The 24,886-nt window shown below is 38.1% G+C and overlaps 1 protein-coding gene across 3 annotated transcripts in view; it reads left to right on the top strand.

Annotated features, from left to right (window-relative positions):
* The window catches only part of megf10 (multiple EGF-like-domains 10), a 115,005-nt gene that overhangs the window by 31,755 nt on the left and 58,364 nt on the right, over positions 1-24,886 (top strand). For all 3 annotated transcript variants that reach the window (XM_057819765.1, XM_057819764.1, XM_057819763.1), the window contains exons 5-6: positions 1,394-1,494; positions 5,824-5,916. In XM_057819765.1, the coding sequence (XP_057675748.1) occupies positions 1,394-1,494; positions 5,824-5,916 (194 nt within the window). The remainder of the gene's footprint in view (positions 1-1,393; positions 1,495-5,823; positions 5,917-24,886) is intronic.

The raw sequence follows: 24,886 nt of genomic DNA, 5'->3' as shown, positions 1-24,886 counted from the left end.
AAGACGGCCGTCCACCGCTCACTTTCGCCGAAAAGTCCGATCCAAATTATTGTAATGCCCCGGATATGGGCAAGAAGGAGAGAAGTCTGTATTTGCTTACCCACTTTATTGTGGTAACAATAATAAAGAAAAACAATAACAAAATAACAGCGGGCTGCTACAACATGCGACCGCTATCTCTCGCTATCTCGCTCGTTCTCCCATTCTTCCTACTCGTTCCCCTTGCGTCTCTTAAGGGGGGGCCTGCATATTTACGAACATTAGGCTACAATACACAATGAATAGGTGTCCGCTGAACTCCTCCCACTCGGCTGCCGCTAGTTTGAAGCGGCCTTAAAAAATTTTTTTTAATTTAAATAAATAAATAAAATACATCTCATTTGCCAGGCGTGGCGGCTTTCATTTTAGTGTGGCGGTGCGCCACAATCTGTTGAATATAGGGGAATCCCTGTATTGTATATTTTATGTTGTATAACTTTAGTTCTTATGTGAATATTTGTTCCTTCTTGTTTTGTTGTGGTAGGAGGGTTTTGTATTGAACACGGGGCCGTGTTGGTTATTATTATAGCAGAGAAGACAGCGGTAAATCATCAAAGACAAGTCAACTGTGCCCCGATCTACCACTCAAGAGATCTGATTAACTCAAAAAGTGGGTTATGATTGCATATTAGTTTGAAAATCAACCGGATCCACCATATTTTTACACGAGTGACTTCCGGTCTGCCCGACCCTAGCTACCGGTAGTAGTATTGACGCAGGAGGGTCGCGTCTCGCGTCAAATAATAAACTGTGCCGTTCTTTTCGCTTGCGTCGTGTTGAGCCGCTTCTGGGACGCGTCTAACACGCGGCCGCACTGCGACTGGTGTGCATTGGCTGATTGACTTTAACGCCCGCGGGCCACGTTGTCGCGTCGTTGACGTGTCTGGGTTATACTGTCCCACCGTGTTGGACCTCATTATAGTAGAGAAGACGGAGTGAATATAATCTACACAAAGAAACTGTAACCCGATTGACTCACAGCCTCGAAAAGTAAGGGTTACATTACGTCAGAAACTCGTTCGGTACGCCTCTGTTCCGAACCGAGCACCACGTACCGAAACGATTCAATACAAATACATGTACCGTTACACACTTACTACCCTTACTCCACTCTACTCCATTATACGAATCAGAAGTTTTCTCCTGGAGGGCACTCATGCTGTTTGGACGGGTGAATCATGGAGTTTTCTGGTTGAATTCAATGATTTTTGTGACATCTTTTATGGTAAAATTGGTTTTGAAAGTCCTTAAAAAGTGCTGGAATTTGGACATGAGAAAGATGTACGAACGCTGCTTAAATACTTGTTGCTTTTCTTCCTATTTATTCACATTCTCACTCGTGTTCTGTGTGAAGGGTAAGCTACCGGACTGCGTACCGCAGTGGAGAGAAGACTATGTACCGTAGGAAATCCCAGTGCTGCCCAGGCTTCTTTGAAAACGGCGAAATATGCGTCCGTGAGTATGTTCGCAAAATGTTGGTGTCTCTGGTTTGCATTGAAAAAAATCCATATAAAAAAAATCCCCATCCACCAAAATAACACAATAAATAAAATATAAATAAAATATAAATATTCATAATAATAAATACAATAAATAAGTAAATATATAAATAAATAATACATAAGAAATAAAATATTTACTGACATCATTATCAATAAACAGTCATATATTTTCAAAAATTATTTACACTAGTGCTGCAACGATTAATCGATTAACTCGACTATTCGATAAGAAAAAAATATTCGAATGAAATTTTACTGCTTCGAGTATTCGTTGATTTAAAGTGATGTTGTAATGGTTTATTTTGAAAGTGTTTGCATTTAGTTTAATTGATTAGGGTGGATACACTGCCCTCTGGTCTGCCTCATTTCACGTGGCTGAATCCAACTGCTCCCAGTTAGGACCAATGTAAGCTAAGGTTTGGTTTGAACTAATGTTTTTTATGCATTCATAATTTAGTTTATAGGCATATTTACCCGTTTTTTTGTGGGAATATGTGTCTGAACCATTTGTTACGAGCATTGTAAAAAAAACATTAGCATTTTATAGCATTTAAGCTAGCGGACTTTTGCTATGTATGTTAGCAAACTGCCATTTTGTTGTACATAGATCCTCATTAATTTTTTTTTTTTTTACAATTTGAGGCTCAGCTCAGGTATTTTAATTTTTCATGTTCCTTATCCGATTACTCGATTATTCAAACTAACTAGTTCATCGATTAATTGACTACTAAAATAATCGATAGCTGCAGCCCTAAACTCGAGTAATTTGATTAGAAAAAAAGCTTCGAATCAAATTTTGCTGCTTCGAGTATTCGTTGAATTAGAGTGGCGTTGTAATGGTTTGTTTTGAAAGTGTTTGCACTTAGTTTTATTGATTTGGGTGGATACACTGCCCTCTAGCGTCAACAGTGAATAAGATATAACTCATTTCACAAGGCTGAATCCAGCAGCTCCTTGTTATGGCCAACATAAGCGAAGTTTTTGTTTGAGCTAAATGTTCACACAGATGTAAAAACAGTGTCTGCTTTAACTAAAACCACCCAAACATTTATAGGTTTTCATATTTTCATGAGGATAGCATGCAAACAATGACAGAAGGGGGAAAAATAAGTAAGTGAACCCTCTGCCTAAAGAGACTGAAAAAGCAATTGAAACCAATTTTTACCAAACAATTCAAGTCAGGTGTGTGCCCAATCACTGATGAGTGGTTTAAAGCTGCCCTGCCTACTATAAAACACACACCTGGCAAGAATTGTTTTGATGAGAAGCATTGTCTGTTGTGCCTCATGGCTCGGTCAAAAGAGCTGTCTGAAGACCTGTGATCAAGGATTGTTGATTTGTATAAAGCTGGAAAAGCATACAAAACCATCTCTAAAAGTCTGGATTTTCATCAATCGACAGTCAGAGAAGTTGTTTACAAATGGAGAGGGTTTGGCACTGTTGCTTCTCTCCCAAGGAGTGGCCGTCCACCAAAGATGACACCAAAAGTTCAGTGCAGAATGCTCAAAGAAGTCAAAAAGAACCCAAGAGTGCCTGCTAAAGACTTACAGAAATTACTGGCACAGTCCAATATCTCTGTGCGCACATCAACTTGATGTAAAACTATGGCCAAGAATGGTGTTTTGAATTGTTTGAGGGTAACACACAACGTCATGTGTGGAGGAAAAATGGAACAGCTCACAAACATCAACACCTAATCCCCACTGTGAAGCATGGTGGAGGGAGCATCATGATTTGGGGCTGTTTTGCTACCCCAGGGACTGGACAACTTGCAATTATTATTGGGAGATCGAATTCAAACGTTTATCAGGATGTTTTTCAGGAAAATCTGATGCCATCTGTCAGACAGTTGAAGCTAAAAAAAGAGTATGGATGCTGCAACAATACAACGATCCAAAACACAGAAGTAAATCAACTTCAGAATGGCTTCAGAAGAACAAAATAGACGTTCTAGAATGGCCAAGTCAAAGTTGGTTCAGACTTGAACCCCATTGAGATGCTGTGGCTTGACCTAAAAACGGCGATTCATGCCAGGCATCACAGGAATCTGACTGAACTACAGCAGTTTTGTAGAGAAGAATGGGCCAAGATTAGTCCTGTTTGATGTGCCAGACTGATCTGCGACTACAGGAAGTGTGTGGTTGAAGTTATTGCTGCCAAAGGGGGGGCCACAAAATATTAACCCTTTAAGGTCTGGGCCTATTTTGTCTGATTTTGCATGCCTTTGAAGTTGCCTTTATATTTCAAAGAAAGAATTGTTTACGATGGCCTGGTTTGGTCCCTTTTTTTGTGACACCTTGAACTTCATGTCCAAACTGTTGTTTCCGTCACTGACCAATTATAAATCATCATTTTGGGCCCAAAAAGACCAAAAATTCCAAAATCGTTTTGTCAAAATTTTTAATATTGATGTCCAATTGACAACCAAACATGCGTAACGAACCGTTTTGAAACTTTGTAATATTTATTCAACATGTTAGGATGAACATTCAACCAAAAAAACTTAGAATAAATAGTCTTATATTTGACAATTCAACATAAACAACAGGTATAGCCATAGGCGTTTTTTGCCTTTATACATGCTCTAGTCAAAACAGGTTATATACAGCAGACCAAACAGTGAAGAACAGTGAAAAAATATACCATCTAACACAAAAAGTGTTTAGAGGCCATCTCTATATGAGTTTAGGTATTGCGGCCCATCACCTGATGAAAACTATGTACACACAATCAAGCTTCTTGAACACACATTTATATACACAAATTGAGAAGACTGATTGTGGGAAAAAAAAAAAAAAATATATATATATATATATAACATTGGGAAAAAAAGTATTTTCAAAAATATTTACAGTAAATAAGTTAAATTTTTTTCAGGCATGCCACTCCGAAAAGCAGTTTCGTCCTGGAATTAGACACAGGGCTACATCACACAGCCCACACTTCCATGGGGTGTCGGTCCTCTTTCCACCCTTCCATTTTCATTTCACTTTACTTTCATTGTCACTATAAATGTACATGAAAAAAAAGTCAGTATTTATGAAAATAATAAAGTATAAAATAAAAATATATACAGAAATAAATAATAATGGAAATCTATATGTATGACAATAGAAAGAATACCATAGCTGAATATGTGCTACATCCCTAATCTTCATATAGAAGGAAGACCACAAATTATACTTTGATCCGATATGCACATTTTATTATTATATACACAAACACACACTTATATTGCATCAAAATTAACTTTGTTTTGCAATATCAAAAGAAACTTTCAAAAGAAACTTTTTCAGCAGCATAAAAAAAAAAAAAAAAAGTGGGTTGGCTTACCTCTGCTCATCGATGGCGTCACCCACGTGTTCAAATCCGTCACTATCTTCACTCGAGGACTCTTCCAAAGAAGACGATGATGACGAATTTGGACCATCCTCTTCCTCACGTTGATCAAAAAGCACAATTGCTTGCGCTAAATTTAGTTATCCGTTCATTCTCAAAGTCACACAAAGTCGCTCGCTCGCTCGATTCAAACGGCCGTCGGTCGCCACCTCGTTGCTTCAGAACACTCCTCCCTCTCGTTCGGTGGAACCTCGCACGGCAGTTATATTTATTTAAAAAAAAAAAAACGCATGTTGTGCTTCCACTGTGACTTCGAAATGGTTCGTTTGATTTGTGTTTTTTTCATGGAGCTTCCGTTTTGAAAAAGGACAAGAAATGATGGAAATATAGACATAAACAAATTATCCATGCAGCGTTTTAATGTTTTTTTGAGAGGACAATAAAACTTAAATGACAATATCTCACGTTTTAGTTGGTCGATTGACTTCAAATAACAACGAGAGTAAACCGCAACTTCCGCACTTTAAAACGAGACCAACCAACGGCATGTGGGTGACGTAATTAAAACGCGAGGGCGCTTCAAAGACGATGTGCGCTGAGGACGCGCCGGCGCGTCCTTCGACTCTCAAGGGTTAAATGTGATGGTTCACTTATTTATTTTTCCCCCTTCTGTCATTGTTTGCATACTATGGTCATACAAATATGAAAACCTATAAATGTTTGGGTGGTTTTAGTTAGAGCAGACACTGTTTTTTTCATCTGTGTGATTTTGACAAAGTTCAGATCACATTTGATGGTGATTTTATGCAGAAATGTAAGAAATTCCAAAAAGTTTAGATAATTTTTCATACCACTGTATCTTAAATGATGAGAGAAAATTGGGTTACCAGTGCCCAGTACTGTCTGTTTCATCCACCTTACGTCTTCCTCTTTCCCTCTCCAGCTCATTGCACAGAGACCTGTGTTCACGGCCGTTGTATGGCCCCCAACACCTGCCAGTGTGAGCCTGGATGGGGGGGTTCCAATTGCTCTAGTGGTAAGTCATCCAGCTGTTGCTGTCTGTGAGGTTACAAGTCTTTGTTTGTGAGAGCCTCATGTTCTATGAAGCTCTAAGATAAAAAACAGATTGGATCATCTTACATACTGTTTTACTCTATCTCCCTAACACTCAGACACTGCATAAAGGAAAAGCCTATTTAATTCATACTCCTTAGCTTTCTTTGTAAAATCCACATGCAGTGGAACATCTAAGGTTAAATCCAATGTAACTCCGTTACCTCAACGTAAGAGTAATTAGTTACTCGGCAAAGTGTTCTACATGTTATTACGTGGTCCATTCTACAATGTCTTTCACACCAAACATGTTTATATTAACCGATTGAATTGAATTGAACTGTCTTTTTCATTTAGAAGAAAACAACATAGGTCACACTGTGTATTTTTTTTTTTTTAAAGTGAACCTAAAGAACCTAAAAATGGAGCCTTCCTACAGCTAAACTCAACAAAAAATTAGGGCTGTCAAACAATTATAATTTTTAATCGAGTTAATCACGGCTTAAAAATGAATTAATCGTAATTAATCGCAATTCAAACCATCTATAAAATATGCCATATTTTTCTGTAAATTATTGTTGGAATGGAAAGATAAGACACAAGACTGATATATACATTCCACATATGGTACATAAGTACTGTATTAGTTTATTATAACAATAAATCAACAAGATGGCGTTAACATTATTAACATTCTGTCACAGCAATCCATGGATAGAAAGACTTGTAGTTCTTGAAAGATAAATGTTAGTACAAGTTATAGAAATTTTATATTAAAACCCCTCTTAATGTTTTCCCTTAATAAAGTTTGTAAAATTTTCAATCAAAAAATAAACTAGTAGCTCGTCATTGTTGATATCAATAATAATTATGGTGCTGAAACCCATAAAATCTGTCGCACCCACGCGCCAGCAGAGGGCGGCAAAACACCAAAAAACACAAGTAACAAGTGGAAATGACACTTTGCTGTCATTTTAATCTGTTTGAGCGGGGCATGTGTGTTAAATGTAGGGTTGTTCCGATCATGTTTTTTTGCTCCCAATCCGATCCCAATCGTTTTAGTTTGCGTACCTGCCGATCCTGATATTTCCCGATCCGATTGCTTTTTTTTTTTGCTCCCGATTCAATTCCAATCATTCCCGATAATCTTTACCGATCATATACATTTTGGCAATGCATTAAGAAAAAAATGAATAAAACTTGGACAAATATATACATTCAACATACAGTACATAAGTACTGTATTTTTTTATCATGACAATAAATCCTCAAGATGGCTTTTACATTATTAAAATTCTTTCTGTGAGAGGGATCCACGAATAGAAAGACTTGTAATTCTTAAAGGATAAATGTGACTTTGTATATTGTGACTGAATATTGCTATCTAGTGTATTTGTTGAGCTTTCAGTAAATGATACTGCAGCCATTTAACTTCTGCCCTAATGCATGATGGGAAGTGCAACCATGACTGTGCGTAGTGGTACCAATTGATATATTTTCTCTGCGTTGGGAAATAACATAGGGTGTTAAGAAAAAGATCAGTTACTACCTTTTTCCCCACATTGCCTCCCACGTTATTTTTAATTGTTGAGAGAGGTGATTAACGTGATTAATTGAAAAAAATTAGTTACCGCCGTTAACGCATTAAATATGATAGCCCTACTTTAAGCCAAAACTTCTCTGGATGAGTGTAAGACATTTTGTCTGTAACGTTAAATACAATTAGAAAACGATTTAAATAAAAAATATTTATATATTAAAAAAAGGCATGTCCGATATTTTTTTGCCGATTCCGAGACTTTGAAAATGACGTGATCGGACCCGATCGATTGGCATCCCGACATCTTTAGTTAAATGCGTCAAATATTTTAACGTGATTAATTAAAAAAATAATTAACGCCCGTTAACGCGATAATTTTGACAGCCCTACAAAAAATGTAAACTTTTTTAAACATAATTGTGATTAATGTATGATTATCTAAAAAAAATGTCTGCATAGGCTGCAAATAACATTTTTGAAGTACCTAAATAATGTAGAAAAAAAAATAACTCGTTGTTGTAAAGCACTTTGTGGATCTTTCGGGTTTTTGATAAGGGCTATAGAAATATGAATTTATTTTAATACATTCTAAAGCAACACTAGGTAACTTTTCAACCTTTATAAAATATTTTCATAGCATTTGTGGTGATATGTCGACTGTGTTGAATGACACCTTTTATGTCTTGAGGGGGTCTGTATCGCTCTCACCGAAAGTAATTACTTTGATGAGGGTGGCTGGAGCACTGCCAGACAAAAAACTACAAATGTGCGGACTGTTTTATGGCATACGTCATTTGCCCCTTTCCCCATTCATTATAAAGACTGAAGTCAATGCTAATGCTTTCGCACAAAAGGTAGGGAGTCTACCAGCATATACAGAATAAACATTGGCCCGGCTTTCACTCGCAGGTATGGCGTCAGCGCTGAGGAGTTCGGGTGGGGTGGGAGGGGTTAGCCAGTTTAAGCCACACGGTTGCTAACCGTCATATGCTATTGTTTAGACACAACTGGATTCATTACCTTATTACCTGTTTTAACTCATTATCGGTGTAAAAGACACCTGTCCACAATCTCAGTCAGTCACACTCCAAACTCCACTATAGCCAAGACCAAAGAGCTGTCGAAGCACACCAAAGACAAAATTGTAGACCTGCACCAGGCTGGGAAGACTGAAAGAAATCAACTGTAGGATCAATTCTTAGAAAATGGAAGCTATACAAGACCACTGATAATCTCCCTCGATCTGGGGCTCCATGCAAGAGCTCACCCCGTGGCGTCAAAATGATAACAAGACCGGTGAGCAAAAATCCCAGAACCACACGAGGGGACCTAGGGAATGACCTACAGAGAGCTGGGACCACAGTAACAAAGGCCACTATCAGTAACACAATGCCAGGGACCCAAATCCTGCACTGCCAGACGTGTCCCCCTGCTGAAGCCAGTACACATCCAGACCTGTTTGCGATTCGCTAGAAAGCATTTGGGTGATCCAGAAGAGGACTGGGAGAATAATGTGTTAGGGTCAGATGAAACCAAAATAGAACTTTTCGGTAGAAACACAGCTTCTCGTGTTTGGAGGAGAAAGAATATTGAATTGCATCCGAAGAACACCATACCCACTGTGAAGCATGGGGGTGGAGCATGCTTTGGGGCTGTTTTTCTGCAAAGGGACCAGGACGACTGATCTGTGTGAAGGAAAGAGTGAATGGGGTCATGTATCGAGAGATTTTGGAAGCAAAGGAGTGGCTTCGTAAGAAGCATTTCAAGGTCCTGGAGTGGCCAAGCCAGTCTCCAGATCTCAACCCCATAGCAAATCTGTGGAGGGTTGACTAAATACTTATTTGCCCCACTGTATATAACTGAACTCATATAATGCAAATAAGGTTGCTTAAAAGTATGTGGGGACAATCGGAGCATCGTGAAAAGTTGCTTGTGTTATGTCCCGATGCAAACCTATAGACCCTACTCACGTGACGTCACAGCCACGCCCCCGCGCCATGTTGTCCGTCTACTCCTCATGTTAACGCATTACCGCTTCGTAAATTCCTCCTATTATGGCGTGTTTTTCTGCTCGATAACATTAATAATCAAAATGGTGAAGGCGTGTGTGGCGGTCGGTTGTAAAAACAGAGAAGATAGACGGAGAGACTTGAAGTTTTACCGTATTCCGAGAGACCCAGAGAGGAGAGCGAGATGGACTGCTGCAATTCGACGAGAAAAATGGGCTCCAAACGACTACCACAGATCATGTAGTAGTCATTTTATATCTGGTAAGATGCATTTAATATATATTCAGAGGGTTTGGGGCTGACAACCACAATTAAGATCATTGCTAGGCTAATCGCCGACAACATACCGTTCTACGGATCATCGGTTAAACAGGGGTGTCCAAACTTTTTGCAAAGGGGGCCTGATTTGGTGTGGTAAAAATGTGGGCGGCTACCTGGGCTGATTTACGTAGAACAATACATTTAAAGAAATTTTAGCCAGCCCTTATGTGTGTCACATTTGCTTTATTATTATTTTTTTTTAATACATAATTTCAACAGTCTCGTCTTTGTGGCGTTCTCTTTCGACACTCGGGCTCTCTCTTGCGAAATACTGCTGCTGTGCTAGCTTCAAGTTGCTATAATTTCTCGCTACGTATCTTTCCTGTAATGTTGTCGTACATGTCAGCGTGTCTTGTTATTATCGCGCACATTGAACTCTTTGAAAACAGCAACTGTCTCTTTGCAAATGAGGCAGACACAGTTGTTGCGTGTTTTATTGAAGAAATAGTCCAATATCCACCTATCCTTGAAGCGTCGGCCATCGCGGTCAACTTTTTTCTTTTTTTGTTTGTCGCCATTTTAGAAATCACACAGGGTAATGTTGCTTAGAGTGCTGCTCTTAATGGGTTAGGGTCGGGTCGAAAAGTATCGATTTAGGCATCAAATATGGATCTGGCGAATGGATAGACTGAAGCTTTTCAACATAACGCCTTTTATGCAACGCATCCAATGAGTTTACAGGGTCAGATAACACCGGGGCTTCCATGAATTGCTCTATAACTTGCACGACTAATTGAAAACAATGAGAATAGGTCTAAAAAATGATGGACAATATGGCGGCCGGATACAGCGACACGTCATTTTGTGACGTAGGTGAGTAGGGTCTATTCCCTTGGTAAATTGCTGGTGTGTGGCCGGGAGTTAGGGTTAGGGGGAATTGTCAAGTTCAGTAAATATATTATAGTTTTCTCAAAGTGTAACGTGCTCCCTCATAGCAGAATGCGGGTATTTGTTTGTTTGAATATTAGTATTAGACATTAAATGGCCGCTGGTAGTGAACATCTGCTCAGTGGGAGTTATTTGTATGTCTCCATATGTCCTAGTGATCCCGATATACTGATATACATGTGGAGCCCACAGGGTTTTGGCTTGCTTTCTTTGGTTTCAGTCCTTAATAAAGGAGTGCATTGTTGAGTCTAGTCCTTGGGGCTTCCCTTGGCTCCACTAGGCCATGTCTGTCTTGACTACTATCACAAACATAATGTTGAAGGGTAAAAATTCAGCAATGTTAAACTATTCGTGGCCCTCGGCGTACAGTGTATGCTTGTGTTAATTTTATGTCACCGGTTTGTACGGTAATTTTCGAACAATAAGCCGCTATTTTTTCCCCTCATTTTAAATCCTGCGGTTTGTAGTCCAGTGCGGCTTATTTGTTGATATATTGGGTTAATAGGTAACACTCTATTTGACAGTGGCGTCATAAGACTGCTATAAGACCGTCATAATTATGACATGACGCTATCATGGGCATTAATGTATGTATATGACGGATATCATTAAGTGTCATCCAGAAAATTATGTCACTAACTCCATTTACGTCCGGCTCGGATCCATTCAAAAGTGAGATAATTTGCCGGATGAAACAAAATGATATGTCATAAGCATTTATTAATGCTCATGGAAGTGTCATGTCATAATTATGATGGTGTTATGACAGTGTTATGGCACCACTGTTAAATAAAGTGTTACCAAATACCTTAACTTGTAATTAATGAGAAAACTGGAACAGTCACTGAAGAAATACTTGGCACAGAACATAACGTTTGATTAAAGATGTCGGGTCCGATCACGTTATTTTCAAAGTATCGGAATCAGCAAAAAAATATCGGACATGCCTTTTTTAAATATATATATATTTTTCAATTAAATCGTTTTCTAATTGTATTTAACGTTACAGACAAAATGTCTTACAGTCATCCAGAGTCTTTAGTTTTGGCTTAAAGTAGGGCTATCAAATTTATCGCATAAACGGCGGTAATTAATTTTTAAAAAATTAATCACGTTAAAATATTTAATGCAATTAACGCATGCGCTGCACGACCCACTCACGCATTGTCGCGTTCAATCTATAATGGCGCCGTTTTACCTATATAGAGCTAACAGGGAGTGTAAAATGAGTAGGAAGAATTTTGGCAGTCTTTGGAGCCTCTTTTTAATTGGCTAAAGCCTTAAAATCCCTCTCTCAACAATTAGAAATATCGTGGGAAGCAATGTGGGGAAGAATGTTAGTGGTTGATCTTTTCTTTAACACTCTATGTTACTTCCCAACGCAGAGAAGATATATCAATTGGTGCCACTAAGCACAGTCATGGTTGCACTTCCCATCATGCATTTGGGCAGAACAGTTAATGGCTACAGTATCATTTACTGAAAGCTCAACAAATACACTACATGGCAATATTTAGTCACAATATACAAAGTCACATTTATCCTTTAAGAATTACAAGTCTTTCTATCTGTGGATCCCTCTCACAGAAAGAATGTTAATAATGTAAATGCCATCTTGAGGATTTATTGTCATAATAAACAAATACAGTACTTATGTGCTGTATGTTGAATGTATATATTCGTCCGAGTTATATTCATTTTTTTCTTAATGCATTGCCAAAATGTATATGATTGGGAAAAATTATCGGGAATGATTGGAATTGAATCACGAGCAAAAAAACAAAAAAAAAGCAATCGGATCGGGAAATATCGGGATCGGCAGATACTCAGACTAAAACGATCAGGATCGGCTCGAGAGCCAAAAAAAAAAATGATCGGAACAACCCTACTTTTGATTGTTATTTAAATCTGTAGTGCTGCAATGCATGCTAGGAGGAATGTTGGCCGGCAAAAATGTTGACAGCCGGTGGCAGCAGAGGTTGACTGTCTCCCTCAATGAAGCGGTGATAGCCAAATGAAGCTTCTTGAGGCAATGACGATTTGCAGCCAGTTGGTTCAAAGCTTCATGGGGGTTCATTTGGTCTTATGTCAGTCGTATGATGCCGCTGTCAAATAAAGTGTTACCGGTTAATATCTTATGGTGTAAATATCCCATAATGCAGTGAGGACAGCTGCGGCTTATAGTCCAGTGCGGCTTATCTATGAAAAATGACGTTTTGTGTCAAATTTTGTGGGTGGTGGCTTATAGTCAGATGCCACTTACAGTCTGAAAATCACGGTAATAATAAAAAGAAAACAAAAAGGTGAGTGAGAATGTTCAAAAATAATTGGTAAAATAAACTGAATTAAGTTTGAAGTAATGTCTATGGACAAAAAAAAACAGCAGGAGGTTTTGCAGATGACTAAGCCTTTCAATTTTATTCAATTTTATTTCAATATGATTGTGCAGTTAAGGAGATGATTGGCTTCACTCTTTGTGTAATGATCTGTGTTCATGCATCGTATTTTTCTTGCGTACAAGGACTTTGGCTTTGCATTGTTTTGTCTAGGTATGGGCCGGTACTAGGGGGCCGCCTGGGTTTTTTCACAGTTTGTTACGGCCATTATAAACGGAATGATTTCGAAGGTCGAAGCACTTCTGCTCGAGATGTCTCGGTGGAATGTCCTGGCTAGGAACGTAGAGGTGGGAATCTTTGGGCACCTAACGATTCGATTACGATTCAGAGACTCCGATTCGATTATAAATCGATTATTGATGCCACCCTCCCCCCATTTAAAAAAAAAAAGTTTTTATATTTGTTCCAAATTGTTCAAAAATCCTCTCAGGCTAAATAAACCAAACTACTCTTTTACTATCAAGTTACCGGTTAAAAACAGTAAATAAAATACTCAAGTCCCCATTCATATCAGCAGCTTTAAACTACATTCAATTAATTTAATGTTGTGAATCAACCGTTAAAGTTGTTAAAATTGCGCCCGTTATTCCATAATTTCCCTCTTGTCTACTTTCGACATGTGAAAGTTTTAAAACGGTTTCATCATTTAAAGACAGATTCAAGTCAAGATTTTGCCGATTTAGGGGTATTTTAGATAAAAAGTAATTAGGTTCTCTACAACAGAGCCTTCTACAGAAGTCTCCTGTTTTAAGATGGCGCCTGTTTACTAGCGCGGGAAAGTCCATCATCTGACATCTAGTCTAGATATATGTGATATCTACCATAGCCGTATGTTGCCGTATGTTTGTAGCAACTCGCAACTGGGCGCTGTTTGTAGCGGCTGACGGCCACAGTCAGGTATCATTGTATTTTTTTTTACCTAGTGGCATTAGCTGCACATGATATTTACTCTCGGTCCGTTCCTCACTGCGTCCCGAAGACCGCGCTGACTGCGTTTTTTTCCCGCTTTACCTGGTATAATTCAATAATCGGAATTTGGATGTTTGTGAATCGTTCTCGAATCTTCCACGGCCGAATCGCGAATAATCTAAGAATCGGAAATGTTGCACGCCTCTACTAGCAAGCGTTCGTTAAGAGAATAAAAGAAACTGTACAGAGAAAAAAATCAACTTTTTCCCCCTTCCTTCTTGTAATTTCTACAGTAGTTTTTGTCTGTCAATCCTCTGTTAAAAAACCATTATAAGCAGACACATGTTACTATTTTTACTTAAATCTATAGTGCATCCTTTATTTAAATTTATTTTGTAGCAAAAAGTGCAATTGTATTCAGCAACACTGCATTCCCTTTTGACCTGGCCTTTAGTTTTCTTTTGGTAGCCTGTAGGAGCTGATGTATTTACTCTGTTTTTCAGGTCATAGAGCACCAACAATAAGTCTGAGCATCAATTTAGGGAGCAATAACAGGAAATGGGGGTAAATGGATTCAAAAGGGAACACGAATAATAGCAGAAAATTGCGTGTCAGGAAATGTCTTGGGGCAATGGAGCTTGTGACTGGGGACACATGACAAGACTCAAAATATTCTCAAGTCCGTTCTGAGCCCTTAGCTCTAACATGCATAATTTAAATAATGATGTTTTTTTTCTTTCAAAGAAATTCAGAATTGTATTCCTGTTATTAAATATAAAAATTGCAGACTCTTCCCCACAAAGCTACGAGCCCCGAAAGGGACATCGATAGAAATAAAATAAATTTAAGCTGTCTGGTGCGCACCAGAAACTATCCGGTAAACTATCTGGTAGTTTGGTCACCCTAGCTAACTTGCATAGCAAAAGTCTGCTAGCTGAAATGCTATACAATGCTCATGTTTACAACAATTAACTAACTTGCATAGCAGAAGTCCGCAAGCCTAAATGCTAGATAATGCTAATCTTTACGGCAGCTGGCTAATTTGCTTAGCAAAATCCCCTTGCTTAAACACTATATAATGCTAATGTTTACAATGATTGGCTAATTTGTATAGCAAAGTCCGCTAGCTAAAATGCTATATAATGCTAATGTTTACAACAATTGGCTAATTTGCGTAGCAAAAGTCCGTTAGCTTAAATGCTATATAATGCTAATGTTTACAACAATTGGCTAACTTGCTTAGCAAAATCCCCTTGCTTAAACGCTATATAATGCTAATGTTTACAACGATTGGCTAATTTGTATAGCAAAGTCCGTTAGCTAAAATGCTATATAATGCTAATGTTTACAACAATTGGCTAATTTGCATAGCAAAAGTCCACTAGCTTAAATGCTATATAATTCTAATGTTTACAACAATTGGCTAATGAGCATCGCAAAAGTCTGCTACTTTAAATGCTATATAATGCTCATATTTACAACAATTGGCTAACTTGCATAGCAAAGGTCCGCTAGCTTAAATTTTATATTATGCTAATGTTTACAATAATTGGCAAGTTTGCATAGAAAAAGTCTGCTAGCTTAAATGCTAACTAATGCTATTGTTTACAACACTTGGCAAACTTGCATAGCAAAAATCGGCTAACTTAAATGCTATATAATGCAAATGTTTACAACAATTGGCTAACATGCTTAGCAAAATCCCCTTACTTAAACGCTATATAATGCTAATGTTTACAACAATTGGCTAACTTGCATAGCAAAAGTCTGTAACTTTAAATGCTATATAATGCTAATGTTTACAACAATTGGCTAACTTGCATAGCAAAGGTCAGCTAGTTTAAATTCTATATTATGCTAATGTTTACAATAATTGGCAAGTTTGCATAGCAAAAGTCTGCTAGCTTAAATGCTATATAATGCTAATGTTTACAACAGTTGGATAACTGGCATAGCAAAAGTCTGCTAGCTTAAATGCTATATAAGGCTAATGTTTACAACAATTGGCAAATTCGCATAGCCATAGTCCGCTAACTTAAATGCTACATAATGCTAACGTTTTCAACAATTGGCTAACTTGCATCGCAAATGTCCACTAGCTTAAATGCTATATAACGCTAATGTTTACAACAATTGGCTAATTTGCATAGCAAATATACGCTAGCTTAAATGCTATATAATGCTAATGTTTACAACAATTGGCTAATTTGCATAGCAAAAGTCAGCTAACTTAAATGCTATATAATGCTGATGTTTTCAACAATTGGCTAACTTGTATCGCAAAAGTCCACTAGCTTAAATGCTATACAAAGCTATTGTTTTCAACAACTGGCAAGTTTACATAGCAAAAGTCTGCTAGCTCAAATGCTATATAATGCTATTGTTTACAACACTTGGCTAACTTGTTTAGCAAAATCCCCTAGCTCATTGGCTAATTTGCATAGCAAAAGTCCGCTAACTTACATGCTATATAATGCTAATGTTTACAACAATTGGCTAACCTGCTTAGCAAAATGCCCTATCTTAAACGCTATATAATGCTAATGTTTACAATTATTGGCTGACTTGCGAAGTAAAAGTCTGCTACTTTAAATGCTGTTTAATGCTAATGTTTACAACAATTGGCTAACTTGCATAGCAAAGGTCCGCTAGCTTAAATGCTATATTATGCCAATGTTTACCAGATTGCTTAAACTTATTTTATTTCTGTCGATGTCCCTTTAGGGGCTCTGTACAAAGCAACTAAAGATAGCTAGAAAAACATGATACTAAGAACATACGTAAATTTATTTTTGTATATTAATGCTAACCTTTATCTAGACATACCAGCTAGATTTTGTTGTCTCAAAATAAATTCTGACAATATCTGTTATTTGATTAAGATTTGACATATCAAAATACCAATAAATAAAATCCAGAATATAATCATATATTGTGTTTAGAAATGTATTTTCATATAATTTGATTTCCTTTTTGATTACTCCTCTACTAAATGTTCAACCCAACTTTATTTCCAATGTTCTTATTGTGTTTATGTATTAATCTGTAAAATAGTCAAAATTTAAATATGCTTTAAATGCATTTTTGAAGTATCATTTAAAATGGTTCAGAAATACTACAAATGTATTGTCTCCTCTTTGGGAATCCTCTGTATCTGTGAGAAAAGTGTATCCTGTGACTGCGCCATGCCTGGTGGACTGCGTAATCACTAAATAGATGGGAAAAAAACACTTGCACTCCCATTCTCCCCTAAACCCGCCCCCATTCCACTGCTTTTGTGAACTGTTGCTGAAAAAAAAAATGAACTTGAGTTTCCAAAACTTGATATCAGCGATATGCAACATTTTTCCCATGATGATTTTGCCAGCCATGTAGTCTTACGATGTTACTTGGCCCTAAAACCAAAATCAGCAGTATTTTTTCTCCCTCTAAATGACAATCTTGAGTAGACAGACAAATAAGTAAAAGATCGGAGCCTCAAGCCCCTGGAGTTTAGCCTTTCTTTAATCCAGGTCAGGTTTCATAAGGGTTCCAGAGTTGGCGAACTTGAATGCAGGAAGGTTTTATGTGTGCATCTCAGTATCTCTAATCCCCTTTGTCTGTCCCTCAATCCTTACAACACAGGACTAGACTCCCTGAGGCAAAGGAAGTACCAGTATGTTTTTTTTTTTCTTTTTTCATCAGGTCAGTGTGATGCAGGCTAATGCAAGCAGACTAAAGGAAGCCTGTTAATCACTTGAACAGCTTCCGAATGGTGAACTGGTTAAGCTTTGTGTTAATTAGCATTCTGGGCATATGCAGTACACATTCAAGATGAGTTTATTTAGTGGAAATGAGCAGAGGTGGATAGTAACGTGTTATATTTACTTGAGTAACTTTTTGAGAAAAATGTACTTCTAAAGTAGTTTTACCATGCTATATTTTTTCATTTTTACTTGAGTAGATTTATGAAGAAGAAACGCTACTCTTACTCAGCTACTTTGACCTACACCGCGACCCTTGTGAGGATAATCAGAAGATGAATAAATGAATTAAATTATAATGAAGCATAGACTTCACTATCAGTTGACAGGACACGCGGCTCAGGGGCTATTTTAAAAAAAACTTTTTTTTTTTTTTTTTAAACCAAAGCTACTAGCGACCTAAAACCAAAAGAGGCACCCCCCCTCCCCTAGGCATATACAGTGCCTTGCAAAAGTATTCGGCCCCCTTGAACCTTGCAACCTTTCGCCAAATTTCAGGCTTCAAACATAAAGATATAAAATTTTATTTTTTTATCAAGAATCAACAACAAGTGGGACACAATCGTGAAGTGGAACAACATTTATTGGATAATTTAAACTTTTTTAACAAATAAAAAACTGAAAAGTGGGGCGTGCAATATTATTTGGCCCCCTTGCGTTAATACTTTGTAGCGCCACCTTTTTGCTCCAATTACAGCTGCAAGTCGCTTGGGGTATGTTTCTATCAGTTTTGCACATCGAGAGACTGACATTCTTGCCCATTCTTCCTTGCAAAACAGCTCGAGCTCGGTGAGGTTGGATGGAGAGTGTTTGTGAACAGCAGTCTTCAGCTCTTTCCACAGATTCTCGATTGGATTCAGGTCTGGACTTTGACTTGGCCATTCTAACACCTGGATACGTTTATTTTTGAACCATTCCATTGTAGATTTGGCTTTATGTTTTGGATCATTGTCCTGTTGGAAGATAAATCTCCGTCCCAGTCTCAGGTCTTGTGCAGATACCAACAGGTTTTCTTCCAGAATGTTCCTGTATTTGGCTGCATCCATCTTCCCGTCAATTTTAACCATCTTCCCTGTCCCTGCTGAAGAAAAGCAGGCCCAAACCATGATGCTGCCACCACCATGTTTGACAGTGGGGATGGTGTGTTCAGGGTGATGAGCTGTGTTGCTTTTACGCCAAACATATCGTTTTGCATTGTGGCCAAAAAGTTCAATTTTGGTTTCATCTGACCAGAGCACCTTCTTCCACATGTTTGGTGTGTCTCCCAGGTGGCTTGTGGCAAACTTTAAATGAGGCTTTTTATGGATATCTTTGAGAAATGGCTTTCTTCTTGCCACTCTTCCATAAAGGCCAGATTTGTGCAGTGTACGACTGATTGTTGTCCTATGGACAGACTCTCCCACCTCAGCTGTAGATCTCTGCAGTTCATCCAGAGTGATCATGGGCCTCTTGGCTGCATCTCCGATCAGTTTTCTCCCTGTTTGAGAAGAAAGCTTGGAAGGACGGCCGGGTCTTGGTAGATTTGCAGTGGTCTGATGCTCCTTCCATTTCAATATGATGGCTTGCACAGTGCTCCTTGAGATGTTTAAAGCTTGGGAAATCTTTTTGTATCCAAATCCGGCTTTAAACTTCTCAGCAACAGTAACTCGGACCTGCCTGGTGTGTTCCTTGGTTTTCATAATGCTCTCTGCACTTTAAACAGAACCCTGAGACTATCACAGAGCAGGTGCATTTATACGGAGACTTGATTACACACAGGTGGATTCTATTTATCATCATCGGTCATTTAGGACAACATTGGAAAAAAAGTTTAAATTATCCAATAAATGTTGTTCCACTTCACGATTGTGTCCCACTTGTTGTTGATTCTTGACAAAAAAATTAAATTTCATATCTTTATGTTTGAAGCCTGAAATGTGGCCAAAGGTTGCAAGATTCAAGGGGGCCGAATACTTTTGCAAGGCACTGTATGAGTCTCCATGAGCAGTGGCATCAAAAAATTCAAAGTCGTTCTATAATAAAATCCTGATTAATTATTTTTTTTATATAAGTATAACAAAACTAAAAATTCTCAGATTTTACACTAGATGCGCAAAAATCACCAAATGCAGAGATAATCACCTATATTGTCAGGACCAATAGCAATATTTAACATATATAAGTTTTTGCCAGAAATAGCAAAGTAAATGTCATGTGTGGAGATACAAAATCCAACATGGCGGCTGTCAAAAAACAAACACCTTGACAAAGGGAACCACGAATAGAAGGACATGTAGTTCTTAAAAGCTAAATCCTAGTACCTGTTATAATAATTTGATATTAAAACCCCTTTTAATGTTTTCGTTTCAATAAAATTTGTGAAATTTTGAAATTGTATAGTTTCCCCTACTTCTCCTTGCAAGCTTTTCAACTAAATTAGGTGCCTTCTCTCCTATTTTTGGGTGATATAATAAATGTCTACCTAAGGATTCGTATTTGAACTTGACATCATTCAATAATAAAATCCTGATTAATTATTTTTTATACAGTGGGGCAAATAAGTATTTAGTCAACCACTAATTGTGCAAGTTCTTCCACTTGAAAATATTAGAGAGGCCTGTAATTGTCAACATGGGTAAACCTCAACCATGAGAGACTGAATGCGGAAAAAAAACCTGAAAATCACATTGTGTGATTTTTAAAGAATTTATTTGCAAATCATGGTGGAAAATAAGTATTCGGTCAATACCAAAAGTTCATCTCAATACTTTGTTATGTACCCTTTGTTGGCAATAACGGAGGCCAAACGTTTTCTGTAACTCTTCACAAGCTTTTCACACAGTGTTGCTGATATTTTGGCCCATTCCTCCATGCAGATCTCCTCTAGAGCAGTGATGTTTTGGGGCTGTCGTTGGGACACGGACTTTCAACTCCCTCCACAGATTTTCTATGGGGTTGAGAGCTGGAGACTGGCGAGGCCAGTCCAGGACCTTGAAATGCTTCTTACGAAGCCACTCCTTTGTTGCCCTGGCTGTGTGTTTGGGATCATTGTCGTGCTGAAAGACCCAGCCACGAAAGGAGATTTTCACTCAAAATCTCTCGATACATGACCCCATTCATTCTTTCCTTTACACAGATCAGTCGTCCTGGTCCCTTTGCAGAAAAACAGCCCCAAAGCATGATGTTTCCACCCCCATGCTTCACAGTGGCTATGGTGTTCTTCAGATGCAATTCAGTATTCTTTCTCCTCCAAACACGAGAACCTGTATTTCTACCAAAAAGTTCTATTTTGGTTTCATCTGACCATAACACATTCTCCCTGTCCTCTTCTGGATCATCCAAATGCTCTCTAGCGAACCGCAGATGAGCCTGGACGTGTACTTTTTTCAGCAGGGGGACACGTCTGGCAGTGCAGGATTTGAGTCCCTCCCGGCGCATTGTGTTACTGATTAGTAGCCTTTGTTACTGTGGTCCCAGCTCTCTGTAGGTCATTCACTAGGTCCCCTCGTGTGGTTCTGGGAGTTTTGCTCACCGTTCTTGTTATCATTTTGACGCCACTTGGTCAGATCTTGCATAGAGCCCCAGATCGAGGGAGATTATCAGTGGTCTTGTATGTCTTCCATTTTCTAATAATTGCTCCCACAGTTGATTTCTTTACACCAAGCATTTTACCTATTGCAGATTCAGTCTTCCCAGCCTGGTGCAGGTCTACAATTTTGTCTCTGGTGTCCTTCGACAGCTCTTTGGTCTTGGCCATAGTGGAGTTTGGAGTGTGACTGACTGAGGTTGTGGACAAAGAAAATCTGTGGAGGGAGTTGAAAGTCTGTGTTGCCTAACGACACCCCCAAATTATCACTGCTCTAGAGGAGATCTGCATGGAGGAATGGGCCAAAATACCAGCAACAGTGTGTGAAAAGCTTGTGAAGAGTTACAGAAAACTTTTGGCCTCCGTTATTGCCAAGAAAGGGTACATAACGAAGTATTGAGATGAACTTTTGGTATTGACCAAATACTTATTTTCCACCATGATTTGCAAATAAATTCTTTAAAAATCAAACAATGTGATTTTCAGTTGTTTTTTTCCACATTCTGTGTCTCATGGTTGAGGTTAACCCATGTTGACAATTACAGGCCTCTCGAATATTTTCAAGTGGGAGAACTTGCACAATTAGTGGTTGACTAAATACTTATTTGCCCCACTGTAGATATGCAAAATACACAGAAAACTTACTCAGACTTTGGTCAAACTCTATTTAAACATTTTAGCAACTCGTTTAGCTCAACAAATACACTGGATGGCAATCTTTAGTAACAATATACAAACTATGATGCAGGGCGCCATTATAAGGAGTCTTGTTTGTTGTGAAGACAACACTCAAATGAACGTAAATCGCAATGGACCTGCACTAAACAGGAAACTACTGCGTCAGTCGAGGGACAAAACGCACTCATTGGCTTGAGCTCTAATAAATTTAAAACTTGCCATTGAAACTTTGTAGTCCATTCAAATCACTACCTTACATAGTTAAGGAGTGACACTGTGAAGTACGGCAACGTGACCATGTGATGTCACCGGCCTGCGACGTCAACAAAAATGGCGACCTACTAGTTAAAATAATTTCACAAATTTTATTGAAACAAAAACGTTAAGAGGGGTTTTAATATCAAATAATTATATCAAATAATTATAACTCGTACTAACATTTATCTTTTAAGAACTACATGTCTCTTTATCCTTGGTAACCTTTAAGTCAGACATGTCCAAAGTCCGGCCCGGGGGCCAAATGCGGCCCGTGGTCAAATTTCATCCGGCCCCCAGCCTCTGTCATAAAATCAATAACGTCTGGCCCGCACACAGACTTAATAAATTGGTCAGCAGTACTGCTACCAGCATATGAAGTAGCTTACACACTAAATGCTGCTCCTCATTTACCCACTAAAAGGCAACAGCACTCGAAGCAACATTACCCTGTGTGAACCCTTCCAATTTTCTAAAATGGCGACAAAAAAAAAAAAAAAAAAAAAAAAAAAGTTGACTGCGACGGCCGACGCTTCAAGGATAGGTAGAAATTTGACTATTTCATCACTGAAATACGCAACAACTGTGTCTGCCTCATTTGCAGAGACAGTCGCTGTTTTTAAAGTGTTCAATGTGAGGCGATATTACCAAACAAGACAAGACATGTACGACAAGATTAGTGCTGCAACAATTAATCGATTAACTCAAGTATTCAATTACAAAAAAAATATTCAAATTAAATTTTGTGGCTTCGTGTATTCGTTTAATTAAAGTGCCGTTTTAATGGTTTATTTTGAAAGTGTTTGCAATTAGTTTTATTGATGAGGGTGGATACACTGCCCTCTGGTCTGCCTCTTTTCACATGGCTGAATCCAACTGCTCCCTGTTAAGACCGACGTAAGCTAAGTTTTTGTTTGAGCTAATGTTTTTTAATGCATTCTTAATTTAGTTTATAGGTATATTTAGCCGTTTTTTGTGGGAATTTGTGTCTGAGCCATTTGTTAAGAGCATTGTAATAAAATAAAATTAAAAAATAAAAAAAAAAACATTAGCATTTAAGCTAGTGGACTTTTTCCATGTAAGTTAGCCAGTTGTTCTTTTGTTGTACATTGATCCTCACTTTAAAAAATATATACCGTTTGAGGCTCAGCTCAGGTATTTTAATTTTTCATGTTCCTTATCCGATTACTCGATTATTCGAACTAAGTAGACCATCGATTAATCGACTACTAAAATATTCGATAGCTGCAGCCCTAGACAAGATTACAGGGAAGATACGCAGCGAGAAATTGAAGAAATTGAAGCAACTTGAAGCAAGTTAAATTTCACAGCAGCAGTATTTCGCAAGAGCCCGAGAGTCAAAAGAGAACGCCACAAAGGCTAGTTGCGCGATTGTTGAAATTATTAACTAAAAACAATAATAAAGCAAATGTGACACACAGAATGGCTTGCTAAAATTTGCTTAAATATATTGTTCTACGTAAAGGACGTCAGCCAGGATCGGCCCCCTACATTTTTACCGCACCAAATCTGTCCCCCTTTGCAAAAAGTTATGACACCCCTGCTTTAAGTTGAAAATTCTTGTAAATAAATAATTAAATGGCGGAATTTTTAATCAGATGAACGTAAAACAGTCCAGAATCTTGGTTAAAAGCAAAAAACGGGCAGTTATCGTTCACTTTACGTAAATATTTCAAGCAAAAGTCACGGTATTGTGCAATCAACGTGGCGGCCGTCACGAAACAAAGAGCTTTTAAACTCCAAAATTCTTGTAAATAAATGCTTAAAACGTGCAATATCGATAGAAAAACAACATCATGTTGACAGTCACACATTACACTTGAGGACTTGGAAGATTACTGGCTAATAGAACAAAGAATTCTGTGGTCTACTTTAAAACCATTCAAGACAGACGTCAATCTGTGCCTCGGGTGTTCTTGGGGTCATGAAGAGAGAACACGGATGAAAACATACCAGCTCTGAATAGTTCACCAAAACAAAAAGAAGTTTTCCAAACTGCCAGAGGTCCAAATTAGGACTTGCATGCTTTATGACCTTACAATTAATCATATGGTCTTTGCCTTTTTCGCAAAGCCCGATAATGTTATATTAAAAAAAGAACCTACAATATGACAGAGTAACCCTATAGAAATATTTGCATATTTGTTTGGTCTATTTAAGATTTTATTTAAATTTCACTTATCTTAAGTGGATCTGCAGCTACAGGAAGCGTCTGGTTGAAGTTATTGCTGCCAAAGTGGCGGCCACAAAATATTAAATGTGATGGTTCACTTATTTATTTTTCCCCCTTCTGTCATTGTTTGCATACTATCCTCATTATCTGTTAAAGACCCAGATAGTGTTATTCTGTTTTTTTTTTTTTTTTTTTTTAATGGGATTTCTTTGGCGCGCCACACAGCCCGAACCGTTTGACCGACCGTTCAAAGATCGAAACGACCGGAATTCTTGCGCGACGCAGGGAATTTTTCGAACGACCCCGAAAAATTTTCCGTTCGCCCGTAAACGCCGATTTTTCGGGAAAAAAAAAAAAGACATTTTCAAAATGTATCTAGTCCTACAATTTTTGACCAAATCACATAATTTGGACATCAAAAATTCCGGGACGGTGAGGGGCATAAAAGTGGGAAA

This window comes from Corythoichthys intestinalis, chromosome 17 (genome assembly GCF_030265065.1).
Source record: "Corythoichthys intestinalis isolate RoL2023-P3 chromosome 17, ASM3026506v1, whole genome shotgun sequence".
Lineage (NCBI taxonomy): Eukaryota > Metazoa > Chordata > Actinopteri > Syngnathiformes > Syngnathidae > Corythoichthys > Corythoichthys intestinalis.
Note: the sequence above shows the minus strand (reverse complement) of the source record. Positions and strands in the feature narration are given on the sequence as shown.